Source organism: Neomonachus schauinslandi, chromosome 5 (genome assembly GCF_002201575.2).
Source record: "Neomonachus schauinslandi chromosome 5, ASM220157v2, whole genome shotgun sequence".
NCBI classification, from domain to species: Eukaryota; Metazoa; Chordata; class Mammalia; order Carnivora; family Phocidae; genus Neomonachus; species Neomonachus schauinslandi.
In genome coordinates, this window is record NC_058407.1 from 126,425,327 (window position 1) to 126,440,030 (window position 14,704).

A 14,704-nucleotide genomic window follows, 5' to 3' on the forward strand; every position below is an offset into this window, starting at 1 on the left:
CATGGGGCTATATGTTCGAGCCCCATGTTTGCATGTGGAGATTACTTAAAAATAAAATCTTAAAAAAAAATCAAATAGAGACCCAACTGTGAGAGAAAATCTTAAACAAGATCACAGTAATTGTGTACTGAGTACACACTAATATGATTTTAAATGAAGAAGAGATTGTCAAACATGTCCTATATATACATCCCTTAAAACTATAACAGTATTTGGCCATAGCTGGCTATGGACTTTCTACTAGAGAATCGACCTGGGATGCCTGATAAAAATCTGTATTTTTGAACCAGATCTCAGACCACTAAATTAGAACCCTGGGGTGGGGGGATGCTTGGGAACTGGCATTTTATTTTTTAAAAGATTTATTTATTTGAGAGAGAGAGAGAGCACGCTGGGGTAGGGGTAGAGGGAGTGGGATAGCACCTCCAGCAGACTCCCTGCTGAGCTTGGAGCCCCATGCCGGGCTCCATCTCATGACCCTGAGATCACAACCTAAGCCAAAATCAAGAGTCAGGTGCTCAACTGACTGAGCCACCCAGGCTCCCCAGGAACTGGCATTTTAAAAATCATCTCAAAATGATTTGAATATACACTTAAATGTTTGAGAATAATTGACATATAAAATTCTTGACACTTTATTTGCAAAGTGAAAGAAGACATCAGTAGTTTTACCCTCATGGGATTACTAGTTGGCCAAAATGCTTTCCCTAAAGAAATCCCACTGCATCCAAGAGACAGAAATCAGGTTTACTATTAACATCCCCTGAGGTCAAGAGCAAAATACTGAGGTCCCAATGCATAATATAAGATTCAAAGTTCGGGTTCTTATATGATGAAGAGGATCTTCATTGTTAAGCTAATAGCTGGATTGAAGATGCCAAATGATCTTCCTCTAATAATCAGTCTGTATTCATCTTCTACTCTGTGAGGATTAAATATAGACAACTTTGGGGGCACCTGGGTGGCTCAGTCATGATCTCATGGGTCATGGCGCCCCAGGAGGCAGGCTCACACTCAGGAGGAGTCTGCTAGAAGATTCTCTCCCTCAGCTCCTCCCCTCACTCACCAGCGCCAGCAGCGTTCTCTCTCTCTCAAATAAATAATATTAAAAAAAAAAAAAACATAGACAGTTTTGCAGCATAAACCAAATACCCAAAATAGGTCTCTTGCACATGAGCATGCAAAGAGAGGTCTCAAGAACTGATATTCATGTCTCCTAATCCATTAAAAGCACCAGTAACATACTTCTAAATTCAGAAAGGAGTTTAAAACTCTGAAATTAAAGTTAAAGGCTGGTTAGGTCAGGGAGACAAATAATTAATACCATGCTGCGGTCCAAGACCACCAACTAACTGCCCCCTTCACCCTCGCAGTACAGTCGTGATCCCCACACATTCTGCTCACACGAGCCTTCGAGATGGCCCTGGAAATGTATCTTTGAGTAAACTCGAGGAGCTGGGAGTTTTTTTTTCTCCGCCGCCCCGCCTTTGCAATGAGCTAAGTTTCCACAAGTTTACATCCAAGGAATAGAAAAGACAAGGGCTCACAAACCAGTCGGAACACGAACGCTGGGAAGATCACCCAAGCGTGGAACCAAGGCCGAGACCTCGACCTCAAGATTCCCCAGCTACCGAGTCGGCTGGACAGACTATGACCCTGACCCTGGCAACACCCATGCCTGCCTCCCTTGGGCCCCTCACCTCCCCTTACTCCCCACCCGCCTGAGCACACTTTGCAGACCCCAGAAGCCCGACCTCCCCGACAACAGCACCCCACTTCAGGCCTGTCGGGGAGGCCCCGTGCCTCCCCGGACCCTGCGCCCACGATCCCGGCCCTATCCCAGACCTGGAGGGCGCGCCAGGCCGCCCCGGGGCTCCCGGCTCTCGGGCTTCCTCGGCCGGTAGCCATAGACGCCCTTCTCCGTCTGGTAACCGCGCCGGAGGAGGAGTGGACGGGCTCGGCAGAAGCCTCGTCTTGCTGCTGCCACAGTGGCCGTGGCCATGTCCCGCCTGGACCCCTGGGTCGGGAGACGAAGGGCACCACCCACCCGGAGCAAAGAAGGGTCGCTTCTGGGCCGCCTGCACCCCGCGCAGCGGGAAGCGAGAGGCGGGAGCCCCGCCCCGGGGGCAACGCCCCCGCGCCTGATTGGTCAGGGGCCGGCCCCTGGGAGCCAATCCCGGTCAGCGGCCGACGGGGCGGAGCCTCGTCCCGGGATCCCGCAGGGCTCATGCGGCCCCGGAGGCCGAGGGGAGTAGGAAGTGTTGAGGCGAGCGTCATCTGCTGTCCGGTACAAAACTCGTTATCTCTGTATGATCTAAGGACTCCCGCCAGGAGTATTCACCCACCACCCCTCTGCTGGAAGCCCCAGAACACAACCACACAGACACGAAATTGGTTTTCATACCGAAGGGGAAAATCAGCGACAGGGTGCAAAAAAAGTAGTGGGACGGAGACCAAGGGACGCAAGAAGATAGAGGTCATATGAAGGAGCCAGAAAATCAATATTGCTCTTTTTTTTCTTAAGAAACATTGAGGAAGAAAGTAGAAAATAGCAGAGGAGGAGCCCGTAAGAAGGGGATAAAATAAAAGTGAAAAGAAATTGGGCATGAAGATTGCAGGCAGTGTGGAGATACTGAGATTCTCCGTTGGTCTATCTCTGATAGATTTTCCCGAACTCTTTAATTCCACAACTCACCCTTAACTTTCTCAATGAGGTGGCTGATAGAAGGGCTCTGAATCCTTCCCTAGTCAGTCATCCATCATTCCAGTCAGCCGTGCAGCTATACCCCATACTCCTAAGAACATTACACCTATGAGCCCAAGAGATCTCTCTACCTCACTCGCTGAAGCACCGTGCCCACAGAGCACTTCGCTAGGTTCCAAGGATTAATAAGATACAGTGTCTGCCTTTAATCAGTTCCCAGGCCAGTTGTATACTGAACTCAACACACAGTATGAGAGATACTTGGACAGAGGCATGTGCCCTGCAAGCATAGAAAATCAGCATTGAGTACAAACAGGTGTGCCAGGGGAACCTCCTAAGTGGAAAGGACACTAGAACAGAATCCTCAGGGATGAAGCTGGTTATGGCGATTAGGATTTTTTTTAATAATTTTAACACAAAAGAGTCTAGAACACGATTGAAAGATGTTACAAAGTACTAAATCAAAAATACAATATTTGGGAGGGATAATCCAATAGAATGAGGCTGTGCAATGGGAAGGGATAGGATCCAAGCACAGATGATGCTAGAAAGGGAGAAGACACGTGTTTTTCATTGATTCAGGTGGAAATAAGAGAAGATTGGTGCAAAAGCAATCAGAGTTATAGATTCAATGGTAGAATTCTGAAGGGATTTCTTCTATGTGAAGTATGAGGCTATAGTTTCCCCCCAAAAGAATTATCTGAGAAGGTGCTGGGGACTGGGGAGGTGAATCAGAGTTGAGAAAGGTGGGGACAGTAGGAAACTGTCATTGAGGAAAGTAGTAAAATGTAAAAGATTGTCCTAAAGTTTTGGGAGCCACCCAGTTGAGGTTGACAACCATGAATAGAAAGAGATACCAATTTCTGCTCTTTTGTGATTTTCTTCGTTAATGCTCAGCTGGCTTGGCACAGAGAAGGTGGGAAGGATGATGATTGGATCCATTCATGGCTGTAATTTTTCCAGGTAGATGTGATAGAAAGGCCAAGAGACAAAGACATTCAAGATACTAGTTGGCAAACTATTGAAATTAAAAACAAACAAACAAAAAAACATGGGCTCTATGCTGGAAAAAAAAAAAGGCTAGAAATATAAGAATGGACTGATAAAAGAAGGGAAGGGCCAATGGGTTGGTAGTTCCAATGAGGTTGAAGAATAGGTAAACTAGGGGTGCCTGAGAATCTGACTAGAACAGAAGGTTGTAGAAAGAAATGGGGTATTTGAAGAAGCTCTTTCTGCCATGGGTCCTGTCCCTGTGCTTTAATAAAAACACTTTTTTGTGCTGAAAAAGAAAGAAAGAAAGAAAATGGGGTGTTTGATGTGATGATTGCAGAAGTAATGATAAGGAAGGTTGGTTGGCTAAAGTAGAGTGAGGGAGAATGTCATCAGAGCTGAGAAGGTCAGAACTGAGAGGTCAGATTTTTAGATGAGGTGCCACAGGAACACTCACATCACCTTGGAAGTGGCAGGAATTGAAGTAGAGGAAGACTCTTAGTCATATATTGAAGCCTCTGGTGAATGATGAGGAACAACTAGGAAGTTAGCAGATGATGCTGAGGAAGGGGAAAAGGTGTGGCATAGCCCTAATGCATGGATTCAAATCAGCAGGGAAATGGGCAAAAATGTGGGCAGCAACTGGGAATAGAGATGACACGGATCCCATCCCTGGACCCCAGGTACAATCTATCCAAAATAGTTCTCAAATCTATCCACTCTCCTTCGTTACTGCCTAGTCCGGGCCATCAGCACCTCTCTCCAGGAGGACCACAGTAGCTTCCTCAATGGCATTCTGGCCTTGGGTCATTCCTTGCCTTGCCATACTTCTTCCACATTGAGTGAGACGTATTTCCTAAAATGAATATCTGATTCACAGGGCTGTTGTCTGAATTAGAATAAGAGCATTCAATTAAAAAAATACATAGCAGACTGTGGGAAAAGAACTATTATAATCATTACAATATTACTTATGCTGTGTTAAAACCACAGTTTATATAGTTTAATAGTTTTATTATTCCTGGAAAACTTAAATGTTTTGTTCTCTTTTCTACTATTATGTTATTTTTACATAGGACATGGATATAGACAGTTATATAGAGAAGGTTCTATATACAGTTTTATATAGATTTCTAGAATTGAAATGTAATGCTGTGGAAGTTGCACGAGTGCTGTGCTGGGGATCAGGCTACCAAATTCTAATTCCATTTTTTCCATTGATTGGCTATGTGACCTTGAGAGGACACAACCTCTCTATTTCCTCATGGTCTACATGTTCTTTAAAGTTCATTCAAGTTCTAAATGTTTTTTATTCTAAAGCTTAATGTAAAAAGTAAGAGGATATGTATTGGGCCACTAGAGGAGAAGGGGAGAGTGTAGGCCTTACTTATTTGTACAATGGAATATTATACAGAAATTAAAAATGAATGAACTAGATGTACACATAGAACATAAATAGTTTTCCAGAATATAAAATTGAGAAGAAAAAGTGATAGGAATGATATTCACACAAGTTTTAAAAATATATCAAATTAGTCTATGTGTTTTTAATGAATCTGTACATATATAGTAAAAGTATAAATATATAATTAGGTAGGATGCATATCAATTTCAGTAAATTGTTTGGGGGGCATGGAGAGGAATAGGATGGGTGGGGCAGGAGTTTTATGATTTCTACAGAGCTATAGTTCTGAAAATTCTGATATAAATATTTCAAAATGTTAGTCTCTGTTAGCATTTCAAAATGTTAGTATCTGTCAAATTGTGGGTGATGAGAATATGGATATTTGGTTTATGATCCTTTGTATTTTTCATCTTTTATTTATTTATTTTTTTTAAGATTTTATTTATTTATTTGAGAGAGAGAATGAGAGAGAGAGAGCACATGAGAGGGGGGAGGGTCAGAGGGAGAAGCAGACTCCCTGCTGAGCAGGGAGCCTGATGTGGGACTCGATCCCAGGACTCCAGGATCATGACCTGAGCTGAAGGCAGTCGCTCAACCAACTGAGCCACCGAGGCGCCCATGTATTTTTCATCTTTTAAAAATATTTTACATTTTAGAGGTGCCTGGCTGGTTCAGTCAGTAGAACATGTGACTCTAGATCTCAAGATTGTGAGTTTGAGCCCCACATTGGGTGCAGAGATTACTCAAAAATAAAATCTTTAAAATAAAAAAATATATTTTATGTAAGTATTACCTACATTGGGAAAAAAATAAAATAATATATTTTAAATTTTAAGCATTTATAAAATATTTTTAAATTATAACTGAAAATTAGGGGTGCCTGGGTGGCTCAGTCGTTAAGCGTCTGCCTTCGGCTCAGGTCATGATCCCAGGATCCTGGGATCGAGCCCCGCATCAGGTTCCCTGCTCTGCAGAAAGCCTGCTTCTCCCTCTCCACTCTCCCTGCTTGTGTTCCCTCTCTCTCTGTCTCTCTCTCTCTGTCAAATAAATAAATAAAATCTTAAATAAATAAATAAATAAATAATAACTGAAAATTAGAAAGATCTACCCTGATATCCTTCTTAAAATTGCAACTAACCTCATCACCCTTTATACTTCTGCTCCCCCTTACTCTACTCTTCTTATTTTTATCATTACATATATCATTTCCTAACATACCATAAAATCTGCTTATCATTTTTTGTCTATCTCCCTTAACTAATATGTAAGCTCCATAAGGACAAAGGTCTTTGTAGGTTTTGCTCACAGATGTATCTTAAGTGCTTAGAAGAGTGCCTGGCACAAAATAGGTACCCCAGAAACATTTGCTCAGTGAATGTATGGATTTTAGAGCCTGACTGCCTGTGGTGAAATTCTAGTTTCTAGCTGTGGGATCATGGCCAAGTTACTTACATACTCTAAGCCTTAGTTTCCCTATCCGTAAAATGGGACTTGTAATAGTACCTACCTAATAGGGTTGGTGTAACTACCTGTAAAACACTTTAGAACAATGCCTGGCATAATGTAAATACTCAATACATATTAGCTATTACTATTATTATTATTATTATATTGTTATTATAAGGTTTTAATCATGGTAGTGGCCCTCAGCATGATTCTTGGGATGTGATGGTCTTGAGCCTGCATGAGGCCTGATAAGTAAGTCTGTGTGTCAGGGTACAAGACAATTAGCAATGATTGAGTATGAGAAAAGGAATATTCTAGGTATCAACTAGGAGTTCGGAGTATGCCACCCCAAAATATGCCTCTCCGGCATAAGGATCATCTTGAGCTGAAAGCAATTGGAAAGAAACAAATATAAGAAGAGCAGGATGATTCTTAATCACTGGAGACAACTATAGACTCTAATCAGCCCAGAGAAGGTGCCAGAGGAATCTACATAACAAACTCATTAAAACAAACCTTATCTTCCATTGGTCCCCCTGTATATTTACCTTTCCACAATTTGCCATCCCTAAAAACCTAAACCCTTTTTCCTTTGTCTCATCTTTTCGGCAAATTCATTGTTCTTTTGTTAAGATGCTATACAAGCCCAAGTTCTAACCACTTCTTTTGAATTACTCATCACTGAATTTCTCCCACGTGTGCATGCGGGCAGTGCCTGTGTTGATAAACTCTGTTTTTCTCTTGTAAATCTGTCTTGTCAGTCTAATTTGCAGGACCCCAGGCAGAGAGTCTAGGAGGGTAGAGAGAGAAAGTTTTTCTTCCTTTATACAGCTAATTCTGTCTTATTAATAGAATGTTCAAATACGCGAATGGTCAATTCAACAGGCTTATTTTATTTTATTTTATTTTATTTTATTTTTGAGAGAGAGAGTAAGCATAGGGGGAGGAACAGAGGGCGAGGGAGAGAGAGAATATTAAGCAGGCTCCACGCCTAGTGCAGAGCCCAATGAGGGGCTCGATTTCACAATCCTGAGACCATGACCTGAGTCAAAATCAAGAGTTGGATGCTTAACCAACTAAGTCACCCAGGCCTATTTTATTTTTGAAGAAAGGTCTTTCCTTCGGTTCTTTGCCCTATTATTTGAAGCACTGAGCATGCTAGAATTTATACTTTTGAAGGTAGACAAATTTCTTGCAGTAGCAACTTTCTATTAAAAGGAATTTTCAAATTATCATGATAATGGGGCACATACACACATTGTTCCTTTTTATACATAACCCAAAATTTATCTATTGCCAAAAGTAATTGATTTCATTTTCTTTCCTTACCCCTGCACACTTTTAATAGAGATGTTAAGAGTAAGGTATACATAACCAACTATTCTGACCCAGGAAAGTAAGGAGCAAAAAGTGAAATTAAAAAAAAAAAAAGGTAAAATTTATTCAAATGAATCCTTTAGGCTAAAAAATAACGTCTTTTCTCTATTGCTGATACTTAATCTCACTTCTTCCCCGATTAATGGAAATTCCTTAAAAAATGACTACTTCTTAATATCTTTTCTTTCCTCTGGCTAATAGCAAAGATCTTCTCTTTGGGGGCGCCTGAGTGGCTCAGTCATTAAGTGTCTGCCTTCGGCTCATGTCACAATCCCAGGGTCCTGGGATCGAGCCCTGCATCGGGCTTCCTGCTCAGCGGGAAGCCTGCTTCTCCTTCTATGGCTCCCCCTGCTTGTGTTCCCTCTCTCGCTGTGTCTCTCTCTGTCAAATAAATAAAATCTTTAAAAAAAAAAAAAAAAGATCTTCTCTTTGTTCTCATGAGTTTCCGCCCTACATTGTGAAATATCTAACTTATAAAATATATTTATATAAGTATATGTATATAACATTAAAAATAATTTTGGTTATTATGGCACCTGCCTGGCTCAGTCAGTGGAGCATGTGACTCTTGGTCTTGGGGCTGTGAGTTTGAGCTTCATGTTGGGTGTAGAGATCCCTTAAAAATAAAATCTAAAAAATAATAATAATTTTGATTACCATTGTATTAGTTGTCTGTTGCTGTATAACAAATTACCCCACAATGTAGTAGCTTGAAACAAGAAGCATAGTATCTCACAGTTTTTGTAGGTCAGTAATCCAGACAAAGCTTAGCTCAGTAGCTGGGGCTCAAGCCCTCTCACAAATTTGCAGTCGGACTGCTGGTTGAGATTGTGATTTCATCTGAAGGCTCACCTGGGAGAGAATCAACTTTCATTTCACCCACGTGGTTGTTGGCAGGATTGAATTCCTCATTGGCTATTGGCCAGAAGCTTCCCTCAGTTCTTTGCTGTTTGGGCCTTTCCAAAGTGTAGGTCACAACATGGCAGCTGGCTGCCCTCAGGGAGAGAGGGAGAGAGAGAAAGCTCCAAGACTTCATAAACTAGCATTAGTACTAACACACCATAACTTGTGCTGTATTATACTCACTAGAAATAGTCACTAAACCCAGCCTATGCTCAAGGGAAGGGGATTATATGAGGGTGTAAAGACCAGGAGGTGGGCATCCTTGAGTGCCATCTTAAGAGGCCATCTACCACAGCCTGTGACCACATGACCATTTCTAGAAATGTATGACTGAAGGGTGCACCACACTCATCTTTTTGGCTTGTCACCCATGCATCCTCTCATGTAACTCCTTCACTGGCTACCACAACACTCTGCCTTGTTAGTCCTCTATCTTTTCTGTTTCTATTCCGAATGCTTTTTCAGTCATTTTCCTTTTCCAACTTCTTTTTGTTTTGTTTTTAAGGATTTATTTATTTATGTGAGAAAGAGAGAGCATGCATGAGTGGGGGTAGGGGCAGAGGGAGAGGGAGAGAGATTCTCAAGCAGATTCCACGCTGAGCATGGAGCCAGACATGGGGCTTGATCTCACAACCCTGAGATCACAACCTGAGCCAAAATCAAGAGTTTGAGCCACCCAGGCACCCCCCTTTTCCATCCTCTGATTTTCATCTCTATACTCTTGCAGAAAGTCCATCTGTCACCATTGAGACTTCCAGCCCAGCTCTCCCACCTGATGTTCTGTGAAACTGCCAACTGATACACCCAAGCTGACCCCTTCCTCTCCTGAATTCCTGTGACACGTAGAAGCAGTGTCTTCAGTTGAACATTTTTTTTTCTCTGCTTATCTTGTCTCCCAAAAGATAAAATGTTTGAGTGGGGATAATGATTTTTTTTTTTTTTTTACTGTTTGCTTGTATATCTTGAGTGCTCTGTGAGAGTACTTCCAATTCTAACATTCTGTAACTCAATGACTCCCATCTCCTACCTAACACAGTAGAAGAATGACATTGTTTTACTTTATTGAAAATCAATCTGGCATATATTCATCTGGTGGAAAGTAATAGGCATTTACTTACTGAATTAATATTTATTGAGTACCTACTATATGCCAGCATTGTGCTAGATGGTTTGGAATATAGAAGTGAAGAAGTCAGACATGGTTCCTACTTTCAGGAGCTTACAATCTCAGATAGAAGTTAAGTAATCACACAACTAATTAATTATAAGTATAAAAGAATTGTGAAAGATGGGTATAAGATACTATGAAACTGCATAACTGAGGGGAATGTTATCTAGTCTGGAGGATTATGTAAACTGAAATCTTGAAAATGAGATAGGAGTTAGGCAAGCAAAAAGAGGTGTTGAGGATGGATAACTCAAGGGCAACGTGAAGTTCTAACAAGCTCCTTATCCTCTCCTACTGCTTAGTGAAGGAGGGAGTATATTTTTAAAGTGCCCTTTTTAAAAAACCATATTCTCTACTTGTGCCACGGTCTTACTTTCACTTTCCTTCCTCTTACATCACTTCATCAGAGTGGTAACAACTCTCATGTCAACATACTGTCCATACTGTCTTTAAAACTATTTGTGAATGTGGCTCCTTCAGAAAATGTCTGCAAGGTAAGTGACCCATCTACTGCCCCCCTTCTTTGCTTTGTTTCTGGAGCAACTGAGTTGATGTTGATGCCACTGACTGAGATGAGGAAGAGTGGAAGGGGAGCAAACTTGGCAAAGTTCACTTGGGACATTTGAGTTTTATCTGGGATACTAAGTAGATCTGTCAACGAGGCAATTGGATGCACCTGTCAGAATTCAGAAGAAAAGCACGGACCGAAAAAAACACATTTGACAGTTTTCAGTGTACAGATGTTATTGAGAACCTGGGTATGAATGAGAAGTCCTGGATTTAGAATTCTGAAGAACTCAAAAGTTTAAAGGTTGGGATGAGAAGGAGTTGCCAGCAAAGGAAACGAGATAAAGCCAGAGAATTTTGAGGAAACTGGGCTTTTGAAGGGACACATCTAGGTTCAAATTCTAGCTTTGCCCGTTATTAACTGTGTGTCTGCACAGCTAATATTGGTCACATCTCATGGTGGAACACATCTTGCTTTCCATCTGAAAATGGAGATAATTATGCCTATCTTAGAGAAAGCTAGCATAGGCTCATGGCTAAGTAACTTCATCTAAACTGCCTGACTCCAAATCTTGGCTCCGTCACTGATCAGCTGGGAGCATGGGCAGGTTCCCTAATTTCTCTATCCCTCATTTTTCCCATTAGTAAAATGAGCTTAATAGTACTTATGACATTGGATTATTGTGAGGATTAAATAATCAGTGCATGTAAAATGTTTAGAACAATGCCTGACGCCTAGTAACATTAGCTGTGTTATGATTGCACCGTTTTAAAATTTAAAAAAGAATAGTTGTATAGAACTTGCAAAATAGTAAGTACCAAAAGATGATAGCTGTTATTATTAGTTTATCATCATTATCATCATCATTATTATTTTGAGAGAGAGAGTGCACATGTGCAAGTGTAGAGGGAGGGGTAGAGGGAGAGAGAGAGAGAATCCTAAGCAGGCTCCATGCCCAATGTGGAGCCCAATGTGGAGCTCGATCCCACAACCCTGAGGTCATGACCTGAACTGAAATCAAGATTTGGACCCCTAACCGACTGAGCTACCCAGGCACCCCTTGCTTATTATCATTATTATTAAACTGATAGTGAATGTTGCATATGAAAAATTTAATCCAAAGTGTTTAGATGAGTCTTTCATGAAGATGGAAGGAAGGGGCAAAACACAATGGAATGGCTATCTGTACAGCTTCTATGGGGAAAACTTAGGGAAGTATAATGTATACATAATATGTCTGTAGGACAGAATCTTCCCAAAGAAAACTAAGCTGGAAATTACACCCATTATTTTACCTTACCCTTAGCAACTGACACAAGAAGGGAAGGGATGTCAGACTCTTCAGGCAGTAACTTTTTTCCCCAGCTCTATTTCTCATTGTGACAATATCGTCCTGGGTTATGAAGACAACCACTTTTCTTTTTTGTTTGTTTGTTTGTTTGTTTTTTAAAGATTTTATTTATTTATTTGAGAGAGAGAATGAGCTAGAGAGAGCGAGCACATGAGAGGGGGGAGGGTCAGAGGGAGAAGCAGACTCCCTGCCGAGCAGGGAGCCGGATGCGGGACTCGATCCCGGGACTCCAGGACCATGACCTGAGCCGAAGGCAGTCGCTTAACCAACTGAGCCACCCAGGCGCCCTGAAGACAACCACTTTTCATTTGGATTCTTAAACACTTGGAAGCAGTGACAAGAGGTGTGGCCAAATTAAATTAAAATAATGAAGTTAGGGATCATAAAGTCTAATCTACTGATTTTTAAAATAAAGCATCTGAGTCACAGGTTTACAAGTGACTTGCCCTAGTTTCATTGTGTTACATGTACAGTAGTAGCCAGGCTCCAAGACCAGACACCGGTTGATTAATTTCTAGCCCTTCCTCTTACCTTTGTGTTATCGTGGGTATAGTTTTAGCAACACACTGGTCTGACCCAGGCAGACATTCTTGTTTTATTATATGTATTGGCCGGTCTTGTTAGAGCTAGGTTATAAAATCATGTCTTTTCTTATTCTATATTCTGTGTAACTGTGTAAAAGGGGATATCGGTATTATTATGTGTGTGGAGTTCAGATATATAAAGTGGGGAAAACATCCTAGAATGGGAAGAAATAATGCATAAAAGCATGAACGTTGGAATCAGAAAGTTCAGACAAGAATGGAGATTCTATTTAGTAGCTATGCCATCCTGGGCACATTATCTAACTACACTAAACGCTAGTTTCCCCATCTCTAAAAGCAAGGAAAATAACCAAATAGGATCATTGGGTTGATTAATGCCTGAAGCACACTAAGAAAGAGGCATCTGTTTATTTCTCTCCATTTATCCAGTGAATCACTCAGTATTAAAAACTTGAATTAGCTTTAATGCAAATCATGAAAAGGAGCATGGAGGCCTATGTTTGGGCTGCTAAGCATTGGTATATTGCTTGGTAAATAAAAATGAGACTCCAGTATATGATTGTTTCCTCTAAAATAATGTGTTCTTTTCACTCTAGTTTAATCCTACTTTCCTGCATCAGTACACAGATTTTTCTCCCTCTTCCATGACAGCATTTGTAGAAGAGGGAAAACTTTTCCTCTACCCTCTTAGGTGTGGTATCTGAGGTGTGTGAATTAAACTGACAAAAGACAAATTAAAGGGGGAAATGGTATACAACTTTAATGGATGTTTTTAATTTTACATGCAAGGAGACTACACAGAAAAGAAGTGAAAACCTAAAGAAATAGATACGGAAGCTTACATTCCATTTTAACAAAGGGTGATAAATTATGGAAAAGTGACTGGACAAGGGGAGTTTGGACTTCTAGGGGCAGTAAGTTGTGGAAAAGTAAATATATGTGGAAACTAATGGAACTTAAGGCTGGGTTTAGTAAGGTTTGTTTGTCCAGACTCATCTTGGTGTCAACTTTCCTTCTTCTTCATGGTCACAAATCTCTCAAAGAGAGGATCAATGGAAGTCCTCATTTCATAAAAGTTTATACTTTTAGTCAGATAATGGAAGATCTGAGAAGGCTTCTTTGTGCATCTGTTAATTCTCAATTACCTTCAGCTCAAAATAATCCATATGCCAAAGTGGCATATTTTGGAGTGGAATATTCTAATCCCCTTCATATTCATTCACTTAATAATACCTTCTATCAAAATATCATTAAGTGCCTACTATGCACTAAGATTAATAAACTATAAATCATATCTTCAAGGAGCTCACAGTTTTAATGAGAAAACAAATATAAACAAATCATTTCAATATAACATAATGAATGTTATAACAGAGATGTTCAGAGGCTGCTATGGGAACCCAGGGAGGGGCAGGGACCTAATCTGATATACGTGGGGTGCTGGTGATGAAGAATGGCTTCCCTAGGGAAATAATCCTTGAGCTCCTAGTTAGGAAACATTCATGGGAGAAAGGGCATTCTAGACCGAAGCATAATATGTGTACTAAGGAAAGAGGAAGTCCAGTCTATGCAGGTTATCTATTGTGGCTAGAACTTAGACCTGTGGGGGAAGTAGCAGGAAGTGAAACTAGACATATAAGTAAGAGCTATGCATTATTAAGGACTCCTGCTAAAGACTCTGAATTTTACCCTGTAAGTCAGTGACTTCCAAAGTGGGTTGGCACCAAGGGGTATGTAAAATGATTTCCTTAGGCAAAAATACTGGAACTTCTGTTTTGTTTTGTTTTTTAATTCTTACCTTTGTATTTGGGAGAATGTACTGTAATGTATATATTTGTGTAGTACACACAATTTGTATCTAAGTAAATATACACGGATTGGGAGGATGACCTCCACCCCTCCCCATATAATTGTATGATCAAGGAGGTTTGGGGAGGATTGCCATTAAGGGGAGTTAAATGATCTAATACTCTCCAAGGTCGGTAGAGGGCAAGAGTAGAAGCAATTGGGGCGCCTGGGTGGCTCAGTTGGTTAAGCGACTGCCTTCGGCTCAGGTCATGATCCTGGAGTCCCGGGATCGAGTCCCACATCGGGCTCCCTGCTCGGTAGGGAGTCTGCTTCTCCCTCCTCCCTCTCATGCTCTCTGTCTCGCATTCTCTCTCTCTCAAATAAATAAATAAAATCTTTAAAAAAAAAAAAAGAGTAGAAGCAATTAGGAAGGAGAACTAAGAGATGGTTGCCAGTAGTGTGGGTTTGAGTTACGTGGCTGTGAACTAAGGCTGTCGGGGTGGGGCTATGGGTAAGGAC

The 14,704-nt window shown here is 41.1% G+C and overlaps 1 protein-coding gene across 1 annotated transcript in view; it reads right to left on the reverse strand.

Annotated features, from left to right (window-relative positions):
- The window catches only part of DHTKD1 (dehydrogenase E1 and transketolase domain containing 1), a 49,433-nt gene extending 47,350 nt beyond the window's left edge, over window positions 1-2,083 (reverse strand). Inside the window, exon 1 of the mRNA XM_021696696.1 lies at window positions 1,846-2,083. Within this exon, the coding sequence (XP_021552371.1) occupies window positions 1,846-2,002 (157 nt within the window). The 5' untranslated portion in view covers window positions 2,003-2,083. The remainder of the gene's footprint in view (window positions 1-1,845) is intronic.
- Window positions 2,084-14,704: the final 12,621 nt, after the last annotated feature.